The sequence below is a fragment of the Abramis brama genome (genome assembly GCF_963993115.1).
Source record: "Abramis brama genome assembly, chromosome: 10".
NCBI classification, from domain to species: domain Eukaryota; kingdom Metazoa; phylum Chordata; class Actinopteri; order Cypriniformes; family Leuciscidae; genus Abramis; species Abramis brama.
The window spans coordinates 5,749,689-5,763,924 of NC_139972.1; the positions used below are offsets into that span (position 1 = coordinate 5,749,689).

A 14,236-nucleotide genomic window follows, 5' to 3' on the forward strand; every position below is an offset into this window, starting at 1 on the left:
TTTATATGCACATAAGTGAGTGCATGTGTGGGTCTATCTCTGCGCTTGATGTCGAGTGTGTATAAGCGTGCACATGAGTGTTTGTTCGTCTATGCATAATTATTCATGTTGAGTGTAGATGTCTACAAAAACAGGTGCTCATTGGTGCATATTGAAACACGTGTGTGTGTGTGTGTGTGTGTGTGTGAGCAGGTCTTCAGAGCTGCACTTGACTGCAGAGTATCATCCTTAACGATCTCGACAGAAGCAGGTTGCCATAGAAACAGGTGTGACTGTCTCCACTGCAGCAGAGTTACACATCAGTGGTGTGTGTGTGTGTGTGTGTGTGTGTGTGTGTTCTCACTGGTATGTGCTGGGGCTGACGTTGATGCAGCGCGGGTGACTGCCCGACTCAAACTTGCTGGCCAGCGTGACATTGTTTCCAAACAGACAGTAGCGAGGCATCATCACTCCGACGACTCCAGCCAGAACTGAGCCGGAGTGGATGCCGATCCTCAGCTGCAGAGATGAAAGGAAAACTCAAGATTATTTATATAGCGCTTTATGCAATACAGATCGCTTCAATGCAGCTGTAGAGTCTGTTGCAAAATTCTTCAATTAGAAATAAAATACACTGAAAAAAATGAGTTTAGGATTTACCTTTTTCACTCAGAAATCGGTCTATATTCTATCATAAATGCACAATACTATTGCATAGTGTACATGCGACTTATAGTTTCATTGTTTTATAGTTATCTATTGTGTCCACCATATTTTCTCACGTACACACGCCCAACTTGGAATATCAGATAAAGTTCAGAGTTTCCCACTTGTATTTACAACTTTATGGTGCCAAAACGTTGTCATATTCAACACATATGAAGGGTGTTCATATGTGCACCGTTAATTTTAGAAATGGATATTTAGTTTGTCACTGAACTGATATTAGCACAGATATTTTCATTGAATGAAACATCAAACAATAGAGTTAACCAGAGTTATAACCATCCTAACCTCAATTCTTCTCTTCAGCACGATTATAACCACACAATCTTCACAAACACAAACTCAACACCAACATAACTGAACATTAAACACTAACAGGTCTTTGTCTTTACTCAAAAATATCACATAACCTCAACATTTAATTAATTTGAATGAATTCTTTTTAAAAGAATCGGTTGAGTGAATGATTCAATGACTCACTCATTAATACTTCAGTTGTTTCATTACTGATTAATAGTGAATAAGTTCACATGGGTGTTTGAATCGAGATTGCGATCTTTTAACGATTAATCGTGCAGCTCTACCGTGCAGTTTCAGTTAATGCAACACACAAAAATTAGTTAAAGTGCACTGAACACAATAAAATTGAGTTGTGATAAAATGTTCAACAATTGTCATTTTTAGCTTTGATTAGGCAAACTGAACAAGGAGCAAACATTTTTTTTCCAGTGTAACAACACACAAAATAACACAAATATTGGGCAAAAAGTCGATTATTATTCTATTTGTATCAATATTTCTCAGTATTAAATGATACACGTAGTCCAGATTTCTCTCAACAAAGAGAAATGCTGATAAAACATACATTTCATTCAATACTGAACAGTATTATTAAAAATAATTTCAATGCAATTAAAAATAAAATATTTCAACTAATATTTGTATATGGTATGTATTGATTGTGCATATTTTGAAGTATTAGCAACACACGCAAAAGGGCGAACGCCTCACATGCATTCTTTCATTCGTCGCAATGCATTCTGGGATTGCATTATCCATGAAGAATACATGCAATGCTGCTTTATGTTTTGGCTAAAATAAGATATCTAATAAAGCATCATCATTTCACAGCTAATCTTTTTTAACAGCCTATGATGCCTTAAAATGATATTTGGGTTTTGTAACTGAGCTGATATGAGCGTGTGTGTGTGTGTGTGTGTGTGTGTGTGTGTGTGTGTGTGTGTGTGTGTGTGTGTGTGTACCTTTAACAACCTAACACACACTAGCATCGCCATGGAAACTCTAGATAAGAGCCAATACTGTCAAAGAGTGCAAGACACACACACACACACACACCAAGTGCTGAAAAAGAATTCACGAGGGCAGCAGCGTGTGACTGACAGCTGTCAATCAAACTCAGGACAGAATAGGACAGATCACAGCAGATCTGCTTAATCGCCAGGATCTAATGAATCTAATGTCACTGACAGTGGCTTCAGACACGAGAATCACACATAAAGGCCTATTACGACCGCTCATAAACAGCGGCGTTATCGAAAGGGCATCTTATTACTGCCGCCCTCATGTCACAGAGAGTCCACCAATATACACACACTCACATTTAATGATGATGCATGGTCGTCCGCGGCGACGACCCTGATATTATTCATGGCCTTGTTGTCACGCCGACAGTGCTGTCAATCACGCAACAAACTAGACTACAGTAGAGGCTCTTAAGAAATCTAATGCATGCAACAGTGTTGTACTATTTACTATGTTAACCTAAACGGTAACACTTTACAATAAGGTTCATTAGTTAACATTAGTGAATGTATTAACTAACATGAACTAATATTGAGCAATACAGCATTTATTAATCATTTATTAATCTCTAATTTATTTAATGTTAATAAAAATACAGCTGTTCATTGTTTGTTCATGTTAGTTCACAGAGCATTAACTAATGTTAACAAATACAACCTTTGATTTTAATAATGTATTAGTAAATGTTGAAATTAATATGAACTAATATTAATAAATGCTGAAGACGTATTGTTCATTCTTAGTTCATGTTAACTCAGGTAGTGTAAAGTGTTACCAAATAAACAAACAAACACAATCATTGCTGCATTCATTACAATATAGACGTGGCACAACATGCCCAGAGATGCTTCTAAACACACACACACACACACACACACACACACCGATGCGCTCGTTGACTCCCTCTAAATGGGAGAAAAGAGCAACAATGTAGCAATCAATTAGCGCCAAGCACTTGGAGTGTTCCGCCGTATCCATGGCGACCAGATTCCACTCCGTCGCCACAGTGAGTTTAAACACAAGATCCTTAACACAACACACACACACGAGTGTGCCACCGTTAGACACATTATACCGTGGCTCCGCCATCATGCACAATGAACAAATGCTAATAGAAAAGCGCGTTTTAACACACAACAACAGCTTAACGACATCAGAAACATGAAACCCTATTGAGGCACTTCAGTGCGACTCACATCCCTGAAAAAATCTACATTTTGGTCACATGAGTTCATTGCATGTTTAATTTAGTGTTGTCCAGTCATCAGAAACAAATATTATAAAACTCAAAAATATATATATATATTATTTTTGTGTGTGTGGCAATCTTAATACAATAAATAATAAAAAAGTTTTGGCAGGTTGATCAAATAATCAGTCAAGAAGGAAGTCAAAAGGAAAGATTAAGTCACGTGCATTGCATTATGGGATATTGTATCCCACCTTGTGTGAGCTGGCATTACTCAACATATTATAATACCGCAAATAAGTGTGTCTAATGGGTATTTTAATAGAAACAGAGAATTGTACACTAGGCACAGTATGCATACTGCAAAAAAATAGCTTAGCCATACTGAACTGACGTCAGCTCAGTAATAACAACACTATAGTGTTAGTAGAGCTTTCTGCAAAGCTCCTTTGAAACGATCTGTATTGTATATAAATAAAGAAGACTTGACTAGTTTTCGAAACGTCAGCACTGGTTCACCTTGATTGGCTTCCCATCAGGCGTGAGCACTTCCCCGGACAGCTCCATCATCTTCAGGGCCATGAGTGCGATCGGCTTGGCGTGACTGTCGATCTTCCTGTGCAAGCCGCCCGCCACGCAGTACGCATCACCTATCGTCTCGATCTGCGAAGAGAGAGAAGATTTTACTGTACACACACACACATATGTGGACCCTGGACCACAAAACCAGTCACATGGGTCAGTTTGTTGAAATTGAGCTTTATACATCATCTGAAAGCTGAATAAATAAGCTTTCCATTGATGTATGGTTTGTTATGATAGGACAATATTTGGTCGAGACACAACTATTGTAAATCTGGAAACTGAGGGTGCAAAAAAATCAAAACATTGAGAAAATCTCCTTTAAAGTTGTTCATTTATGTTGGCGATTGTGCAGCATTCACTCACACAAATACATGTTTTATATATTTTTACGGTAGGAAATTTACTAAATATCTTCATGGAACATGATCTTTACTTAATATCCTCATGATTTTTGGCATAAAAGAAAAATTTATAATTTTGACCCATACAATGTATTGTTGGCTATTGCCACAAATATACCCGTGCGACTCGAGACTGGTGACGTGATCCAGGGTCACACATGCCTGTAAGTAGTTCTCTAGATTAATGCCGTACACTGTAAAAATAAAAAATGATTGTTGGTTTAACTAAAAAAAAGAAAGTTACCTGGTTGCCTTAAAATTTTTAGTTCATTGAAATAAAAAAAATTGAGTTAATGCAATGAACGAAATTGGTTTAATTAATAGAAACTCAAAATATTATGTTATCTGAACCACATTAATTTTCTTAAGCCGTATTCGGACGGGACTAGTTTAACATGGAGAGGAGGGGTAAAGTAATAATCACCAGAGCTTCTCTGTGATTTTAGTCCCGTCTGAATGTCTCATCTCAGTGATCATCACGGACAATGTCAGGAAAGATTACAGCGACTTTTACCTTCTGTAAAAAGGTCTGGGAAAATGACCTCAGGTGATCCTGATCCCGTGCGGATAGACCCGCTGTCAATATGTACGTAAATATTTCCTGTTTAAAAGTAGTTTTCCGTGTTTTTTTCAAGTATGGAGACGCTTGAAAAAGCATCAGTCGCGTTCTAGACGCTGGGACGAGTCTGTGGCAAAACTCAAGTGTTTCACACACACCATTCAGATCAGAGAGAAGATCGACAGCACTTGTTAGAGGCGAAACATCTTTTAGCGTTAGATAAGTGTCTATTACCAACACAATCCAATCTGAAGTTCATTAATACATCGTTCCTCCGGACAGAACTGTTTTATATACATAAATATAGGTTATGTGTGTTTGCGCACGTGATATCAGGAAGCAGCGTAACACACACATGAGTGTGACGGCGGTGTGTAAAGCGAGTTACTCTCCCACTTCTGCTGGTTTACTGAGATCTCTGATCCTGTGCGAATTGGCCATTAATATTACAGACGTCCTGTGGTAAAGTTACATCACTCCATCTACCCCTGTAAAGCTAATCCCGTCCGAATAGGGCTTTAGTATTTTTACATGCTGTGCTGTCATTCTTTTGAGCATTTTCATATGCCATACATCAAAACAATCCTTACACCCCCAACTATGCATGTAATTTTCAATAGTAAAGAGATAAATAGCTCAAAAGTGCAATAAACATAAAACACCAATTTAAATAGTTTTTTTTCTTCTACATATTTTAGTAAAATTACATCTATGAGCCATCGGAAGACGTAACTATCAATCACAGATCTATAGAACATGTGCAAAGACGTGCTAAGCATTTGTGTGTTTTAAATGCTCATTAGAGGGAGAAAACAACGCTTGGCTTGATCTGAACGTGTAACGTCTCTGGTTTTGTATGCAGAATTATTGAGCTAGCCATTTGTTTTCAGTTTCTATCGGCTCTTAAACAGAGACACGGAGCGTCGGTCTTAAAGGGTTGACTGGGTCAGAGTCTCTCTGAAGCTCGAGGCTTGTGTTGCTCCCGGTCAGCAGTGCTGAGAGTTTACCAACAGTGTAAAGACAGTGTTCATGAAGAAAAGGCAGTTGTGAGAAACTGGCCAAAGTGTCAAACCATTAGTCTCGCGCAGAACCAAGCGCTGGTCAAACATGTCCATTCCAGATGGCCAGTTTCTCTGCTAAAGTGAGCGTGCCAGAACCGATGGCTTTGTCAGTTACTCTGGGCCTGTCACTGGAGATTTTAGTTTAACTGTGAAGCTGTGTACTTAGGGTGACCAGACGTCCTGAAAAATTCGGGACAGTCCCGGAATCTAAGCTGTTCCCGAATCCGGCCCTAATTGTCCCGAAAATTATACTAAAGCAAAATCTTGAGTAGTTATTGTCTGATAAAATACAATTGTCATACAATTTTGCCCAGGGGTGTGTGTGTGTGTATGTATTTATATATATGCTTCTTTACATCTTTAATCTATTGTATAAATAACCTAATATATAAAATACACTTCACCTTGTTTATGTAAGATATAATTTATTTCCTTTTGATTTTGGGGTGAAATGCGAGATGTGTCTTTGTGAGATTCACCCTGTCAAGCTTACACACACACACACACGTTTTTCCGTTTTTCACACACACACACACACACACACACACACACACACACACACACACACACACACACACACACACACACACACACACACACACACACACACACACACACACATTTATACATGTGGCAGACGCTTTTATCCAAAGCGACTTACATTGCATTTCAAGGTACACATTTACTTTTTTGTCAATTCTTGCTTTCCCTGGGACACACACACACACACACACGCTCAGATTCAGCCTCTTGACGTTCACAGGCGGCTGCTGTCAGATTATAAACGCTCTCTGATGAATAACACTTAACACAAAGCAGGTGATGGACACATGAATATTAATATTTCTCTCTTGAGACGGACTGATGCACAGCGGAGGAATCACAACAACAAGGTGAGAGCAAATGGCATTTGCATACAAGCTACAGAAACTGTGTGTATTTGTGTGGTTCAGAGCTGACGTCAGCAGCACGCACACACACACACACACACGCACGCACACACACACACACACACACACACACACACACACACAAACAGACACACACACACACGCACACGCACACACACGCACACACACTTGTATTTGCAGTAATGGATTGCTGCCATTTATAATGCCAATTTATTGACATACACTCGCTAAGTGCCTTTTCATTGAACACGTATCGGTGTTTTAAAGATCAGCTTGTTGAACTAAAGGCTTTTAAACTGTCATGACGGCCCAGAGCAGAACTCTGATATAGTGGAGTATTACAAATCAAAACAATAAACAGTTTTACAATAAAAAAGATTTTAATATTTGTTTTTAAATCAACATAAGTTAGAGTAAAAAACACTATTTTTGTCCACATCACGGCACTGACTATCAAACACTTAAAATAATGTCACAGTGCAAAACTTTCAATGTTCCTCAAATAGACTTTATGCAGTATGGAATAGTTTGTTGTTTTTGGAGACTAAATAAACAGCTTACTTCACTGTAAGGGTCAGAGTGAGCATGAAAATAATCAGCTGAAACTAGATGTGTAAAGTTTTCATGACAATGTTTGAAAGTTTAAGGTCATACATAGAGGATAAAGGTTGCTAGGGGGTTTCTATGCGATTGCTAGGGTGGATGCAGGATGGTTGCTAGGGAGTTTAGAGTAGTTGCTAGGGAGTTGTCACAGTGTCTGGTTTGTGTTCCCTGGGTAACCACTAGAGGTCCTCTTCCCCCACGGTGTCATTCTCATTAGGAACTGCATTCCCCACAATCCTTGTCTGCACTCATCACTGTTCATTGCACCCAGCTGTTCCCCAACATGATTGTTAGTTTCTGTGTGTATAAATACCCTGCCTGTTTTAGTGTTTGTTACGGAGTCCTTGTTATTCATCACACCACTTCTGGAAGTCTGTTTTGCTTGTTTCTTGTTTTGTTTCTCGTGTTGGATTGCTTATTTGGATTTTGACCCTTGCCTGGACTGGATTACGATTACGGATTTCCCAATAAAAATACTGCGCTTGGATCTTCCCTGTCTCCTTGAGTGTGGATTGTGACAGGAGTTTAGAGTAGTTGCTAGGTTTTTCTGGATGGTTGCTAGCGCGTTGTTAGGACGTTGCGGATGAATGGATGGGTGGATAGATAGAAAGAACAATAGACAGAACAATAGAACGATATTGAACAATCTATAGATAGATAGATAGATAGATGGAAGATAGATGGAAGATAGATAGATAGATGGAAGATAGATAGATAGATAGATAGATAGATAGATAGATAGATAGATAGATAGATAGATAGATAGATAGATAGATAGATAGATAGATAGATAGATAGATAGATAGAATGATGGATGGATGGATGGATAGACAGATAGATAGATAGATAGATAGATAGATAGATAGATAGATAGATAGAATGATGGATGGATGGATGGATAGACAGATAGATAGATAGATAGATAGATAGATAGATAGATAGATAGATAGATAGATAGATAGATAGATAGATAGATAGATAGATAGATAGAATGATGGATGGATGGATGGATAGACAGATAGATGTTGGATGGAACAATATTTAGATAGATGGATGGATATATAATAATATTAATAATGGATGGATAAACAGATGTGCAGTGTCTGTGTGTGTGTGTGTGTGTTTACCTTGTAGACGTCCAGTATCCCGCACTGGTAGTCGAAGCGTGTGTAGAGCTCGTTCAACATGCTGATGACCTGCATCGGCGTACACTGCGCACACACTGCGGTGAAGCCCACGATGTCCGAGAACAGCATCGTCACGTCATCAAACTTCTTGGCCTGAACCGGGAGTCCCTGCCACAGTCTCTGAGCCACGTCTCCCGGGAAAATAGAGTACAGCAGGTCCACGGTCCTGCGCTTCTCCTCCTCTAGAGCCTGGTGTGTTTTCTCCAGCGTGGCTTTCAGTTTATCCATCCGCTTCTTCAGTCCATCCTGAGCTTTCGCCTGTTCGCCAACCTACACAAGTCATCAGATGTTCATTACCAGTGTTGTGTGTAACTCATTACAAGTAACTTGAGGTATTTAATCAGATTACTTTTTCAAGTAACTAGTAAAGTAACGCATTTCGTTTTCAATTTTACAACAAAATCCAGAGCTTTCTCCTGTTCGCCAACATACACAAGTCATCAGTTATGAGCAGTGTTGGGGAAAGTTACTTTTAAAAGTAATGCATTACAATATTGGGTTACTCCCAAAAAAGTAACTAATTGCGTTACTTAGTTACTTTTTATGAAAAGTAATGTGTTACGTTACTAGTTATGAGTTATTCATTTCCAGAGTTGTGTTTAACTTATTACAAGTAACTTGAGTTATGTAATCAGATTACTTTTCAAAGTAACTAGTAAAGTAATGCATTACTTTTTCAATTTACAACATTTTGTTGTAATACTTTCAATAATACAACGATACTTTTTCAAATAAGTAACGCAAGTTACTTTTTCACATTTATTGACTGACAGCTCTCTTGTCCTCGTGTTGAGAGAAATAAAGTGAGGAGGTGTTGTGTGTGTGTGTGTGTGTTTGTGTGTTGTGTGTAAACATGATGGTTATTTTAGTTCTAGACTAAATGTGAACATGCATTTACTCCTCTCACTTGCACAAAAACATTCAATATTCCTCAAAATGAATAATAAAAACAGTCAAATGCAATCTCAGAATTTTATGCAAAACTTTTAAAATTAACTATATTAAATTACACAAATATACTTTATGTATTTAATCTCACTTTATTAACCAATGTATTTGCTGCTGATCTTCAATGATCTAATTCAACCATACTAATAAGCAAAAATTACTTTAGATTAGATTTAGAAATAAGAGTGTTGAACTTCATTCTCCTGTATCTTATTGTTCGTTCATCCAGAATGATTTATTTAAGCGGCGCCATCTATTGTACAGGCGTAAATATGCATTTCCTTCAGCCTGAGGCTTATTCATTTCACTTTTGGTGTGAAAGGGCCTTAACATTTGCCAAAAATATTTATATTTTTTATTGTTATTAAAAAACAAATAAGCAAGCCTAGCCCAGGTGAGAAAAAGTAACGTAAAAGTAATGTAACGCATTACTTTTCATAAAAAGTAACTAAGTAACGCAATTTTTTTGGGAGTAATGCAATATTGTAATGCTTTTAAAAGTAACTTGCCCAAAAACTTTTCATTTCATATCTATTTCAATTTTAGTTTTAGTAAACAATAACAACACTGACATCCAGAACTGGAACTATCGTGATTATAATAAATGACGGAAGTGATATAGTGACCTGAAGCCAAAACAACGGCAATAGAAATATATATTATGAAAGGCACATACATTCAATAAATACTTACATTTATTAATAATAATGATCACATTTCTTTCATCAAGTAGCATAATTCATTAGCCTAACTGTACACTCTAAAAAATGCTGGGTTGTTTCAACCCAAATTTGGGTAAAATATGGACAAACCCAATTTAAAATTTGTAACCCATCGGTTGGGTTTGTCTATATTTGACCCAAATTTGGGTTGAAACAACCCAGCATTTTTTAGAGTGTATGATGTTTACGACCGATGCATTGAAAGCCTAATGATGTCGTTTGACACACCCACCAGAATGACATCACGTGTGGCGTCATGAATAGGGATGTCAGACAGATGTAAGCCCCGCCCCATGAGCTCCTCCAGCCTATCAACACGCGGCGAGCCCAGGAACATGATGGAGTTTGATTCAGGGAGGTGAAGCATCTGACCTTTGAGCTCCATCACCTGAAAGAGACACACACACACACATATAAGGAAAGGAAAGTAAAGTGCTGAAATGGAAAAGCAAATATGCATATCATTTTACAAATTCAATTTATTTGCAGAGAATTAATATTAATGCAATAAGCTCGATGAGTTGGTGTTGCTATGAAGACACACTCGCATGAATATGTTTACATGGTTGTCAAGAAAAACAACAAAGCATATCAGATTTTAGTGCTGTATATTTCACATCTGACACACACACACACACACACACACACACACACACACACACAGACACACTCTCTCTCTCTCTCTCTCTCTCTCTCTCTTCAAGTGATGTGATGAGATCCAGTGAGAGAGAGAGTGAGAGAGAGAGAGAGAGAGAGAGAGAGTGAGAGAGAGAGAGAGAGAGAGAGAGAGAGAGAGAGAGAGAGAGAGAGAGAGAGAGAGAGAGAGAGGCTGTTCTTTTATTAGGATTCGGTTGCTATGGTGGAATTCTTTAACAACTATTCAATGTTCTTTGCATGTTTTATGAGAATATATCTAGAATATGCAATGAATCTGCATTTGTTAGGAGAATGCACCTCTAATTCGTCTGCATGCAGCACTGAAATGGTATTTCAGTGTGTAACTCATGCTGTACAATTTGTGAATGTTTCCTCAGATCATGAGTCTTGGTAATTAACTTGATTTTTTGATTTTGTAAGTAAAACAAAGATTATTGGAGTAATATTTACAATAAAATTCTATTTTAGTCTTACTACTTCAAAACTTCTAGTTTAATTCAATGTGTTACTTGACACAACTCTAAAAGTGTTTGTTTGTGTGTGTGTGTGTGTGTGTTTGAGTGTGTAGATATGAACACTTGAAACCTGACAGCAAAACTGCACGGTATTCAAGTATGTGTGCATCTGCTGGATTAAGGACACAGTCCTGTTATCGCCATAGAAACAGGGAAGTTTCAGAGTTATGAGTTGGAGTACAGAAGTGTACACACACACACACACACACGCACGCACACACACACACACACACGGCCCAGTCTTGCAGCATACTGCATTATTTAAGCAGAACTCCCCAACTCTGCATAATACATTTACGCAGCCGGGACTGAGGCGAGGAAACACACACACACACACACACACACACACACACACACACACGCATTTTTGTAAACATAATCACAGTTCTTCGTAATTAACTTTCTTTTGACATCCCAAATTCTCTTTTGTTTCTATCAGAGCATTTGAAAAGCAGACGGTGTGTGAAATCGATATATTTGTCCTGCTGTGTAAGCGGCGGTGGACTGTGACGCTCAGGGTCACCGTACAGTCACACAGGGACACGTTCAGCGTTTGTGGTTTTTTCACCTGTTTTATGGACCAACAGGAGAAAATGGTGTGTCTGATAACTTAGTTCTAGTTTCAGATTGATATGCTTTTATAAATGAGGGATTTTTAAAAGATACTGAGTTAACACACTGAATACCAAAACACACTTAACACACTGCAGTCCTTACTAACCCCCGTACTAAACATAACCCACACTCAGAGAAAATAATAATCACTGTACTAAACATAACTCACTATATAACCCCTTAAAGGGGTGGTTGATTATGATTTGACTTTTCTAACTTTAGTTAGTGTGTAATGTTGCTGTTTGAGCATAAACAACATCTGCAAAGTTACAACGCTCAAAGTTCAAAGCAAAGGGAGATATTTGCTTTTAAAGAAATCGCTTTTTAAGGACTACAACAAACGGCTGGTAGAGACTACACCACATTCCTCCCGGGTTAGTGACATCACCAACCCTAGAATTTACATAAACCCCGCCCCCTGAACACGATTTATAGATTATCATGACAGAATATGCTAATCAATGACTAGAAGATAACTACACATCAGCTTCATAAATTCATCAACTAACCATTCAGAAATGTCCTGTTGCTTCTACATGTTGTCACTTCTTCTTGAGTCTCTCCATCATTGTCTGACTCCGGTTTGAAAGACTAAAAAGACTAAAAGTTTTTGAAATGTTCAGTGCATGTGTGTGTGAGGCAAAAGGACACGAGCTCTTGAAGCTCCGCCCCCTGTGCCGGGAGCAGCAGCTTATTTGCATTTAAAGGGACACACACAAACGGTGCATTTTTGCTCACCCTCAAAAAGTGACAATTTTAACATGCGATATAAAAATATCTGTTGGGTATTTTGAGCTAAAACTTACACATACACACTCTGAGGACCTCAGAGACTTATTTTACATCTTGTGAAAAGGGCATTACACCCCCCCTTTAACAGCTTGAATAGTAGTTGTGTTGACTTTAGTGAATGAGGCACAATCTACGTAACTGTAATTTACATAGAAACGAGGACTTTAATTATGTATGACTCAGCAACTGGTTAAGCTGAAATGTTGTTTGTGAATAAGGTGGAGATTTTTTTACACTGAAACCAGGACTGTTTAAAGAGTTACAAAACCATTACACCACAAATACTGAAGATCTAAACCAGCATCAGCTGAACCTTGCCTCCTGCGTTGAGAGGGTTTCAGCACAGCAGAATCCTGCAGGAACAATCCTGGCGAGAGTTCAAGCTTCACTGCAGTGGAACCGTTTATAGAACCATGCAATAAATATATAATCGGCCCTGAGACACAGACATATGCTTCCTCTGGCTTCAACACACACACACGGAAACACAGATTTCCATAACAAACAGTTCAGGATCAATCACTCTACATATCATTGTCAGAGAGATCTCAAGATGTGCAAACCAGCAGAATATAAGCAGAGTGTGTGTGTGTTTCTCTACAGCAGTCTATATCTGTGAGCACATTTTATTTGTTTAAAAAATCATTAAAGATTCCCACACCAGAGTATGGCTGTGCATCATTCAGAATTGAACTGAGAATTGAACAGAATTTAATGGATGGATGGATAGACTGAGACTGACACCTGACTTCTCATTTCATGATCTGTTCCTCTGTTTAATTATTTATTTTCTCTGTTAGCAAAGCCACCTTGATTCTGAGCTTTTAACTTCAGCGGCGTTTTACATGACAAGACAACAAACGGCTTTCTGTGACAAACTGAAACACATTTACACACATCAGATCTGACAACACCATCCTTCAAAGAACAACAGATTAAAGAGAATGAGGGGTGAAGAGGGGAGCTTTAGAAAGACATTTGCACTCCAGAGCGCAACAAGGTGCTAATCAGAGAGAGAGAGAGAGTGTGTGTGTGTGTGTGTGTGTGTGTGTGTTCCAATTCATACATGCTTCATTCAGTGCATACTTTTGAGGATACACAAGTACACAAGTATTGGGTCTTTCTATCATATCATACAATATCTTCTTGACACCACTGACTCTATGGTCACATTCATTAATTAAAACTAAAACTGTAAAAAAAAAAAAATGTTAATTGTAAATTGTTATTACATATATACAGGTGCTGGTCATAAAATCAGAATATCATCAAAAAGTTGATTTATTTCAAGAATTCAACTTAACAGGTGAAACTAATATATTATATAGACTCATTACATGCAAAGTGAGATATTTCAAGCCTTTATTTGTTATAATTTTGATGATTATGGCTTACAGCTTATGAAACCCACGAAATCAAAATTCCAGAAAATTAGAATATTACATGAAATCACACAGTAATTA

The 14,236-nt window shown here is 38.0% G+C and overlaps 1 protein-coding gene across 2 annotated transcripts in view; it reads right to left on the minus strand.

Annotated features, from left to right (window-relative positions):
* Positions 1-14,236, minus strand: part of gucy1a2 (guanylate cyclase 1, soluble, alpha 2) — a 33,832-nt gene that overhangs the window by 3,615 nt on the left and 15,981 nt on the right. For both annotated transcript variants that reach the window (XM_084126125.1, XM_084126126.1), the window contains exons 5-8: positions 10,427-10,582; positions 8,465-8,794; positions 3,737-3,880; positions 344-498 (exon numbers count right to left, since the gene is read on the minus strand). In XM_084126125.1, coding sequence (XP_083982251.1) covers positions 344-498; positions 3,737-3,880; positions 8,465-8,794; positions 10,427-10,582 — 785 coding nt within the window. The remainder of the gene's footprint in view (positions 1-343; positions 499-3,736; positions 3,881-8,464; positions 8,795-10,426; positions 10,583-14,236) is intronic.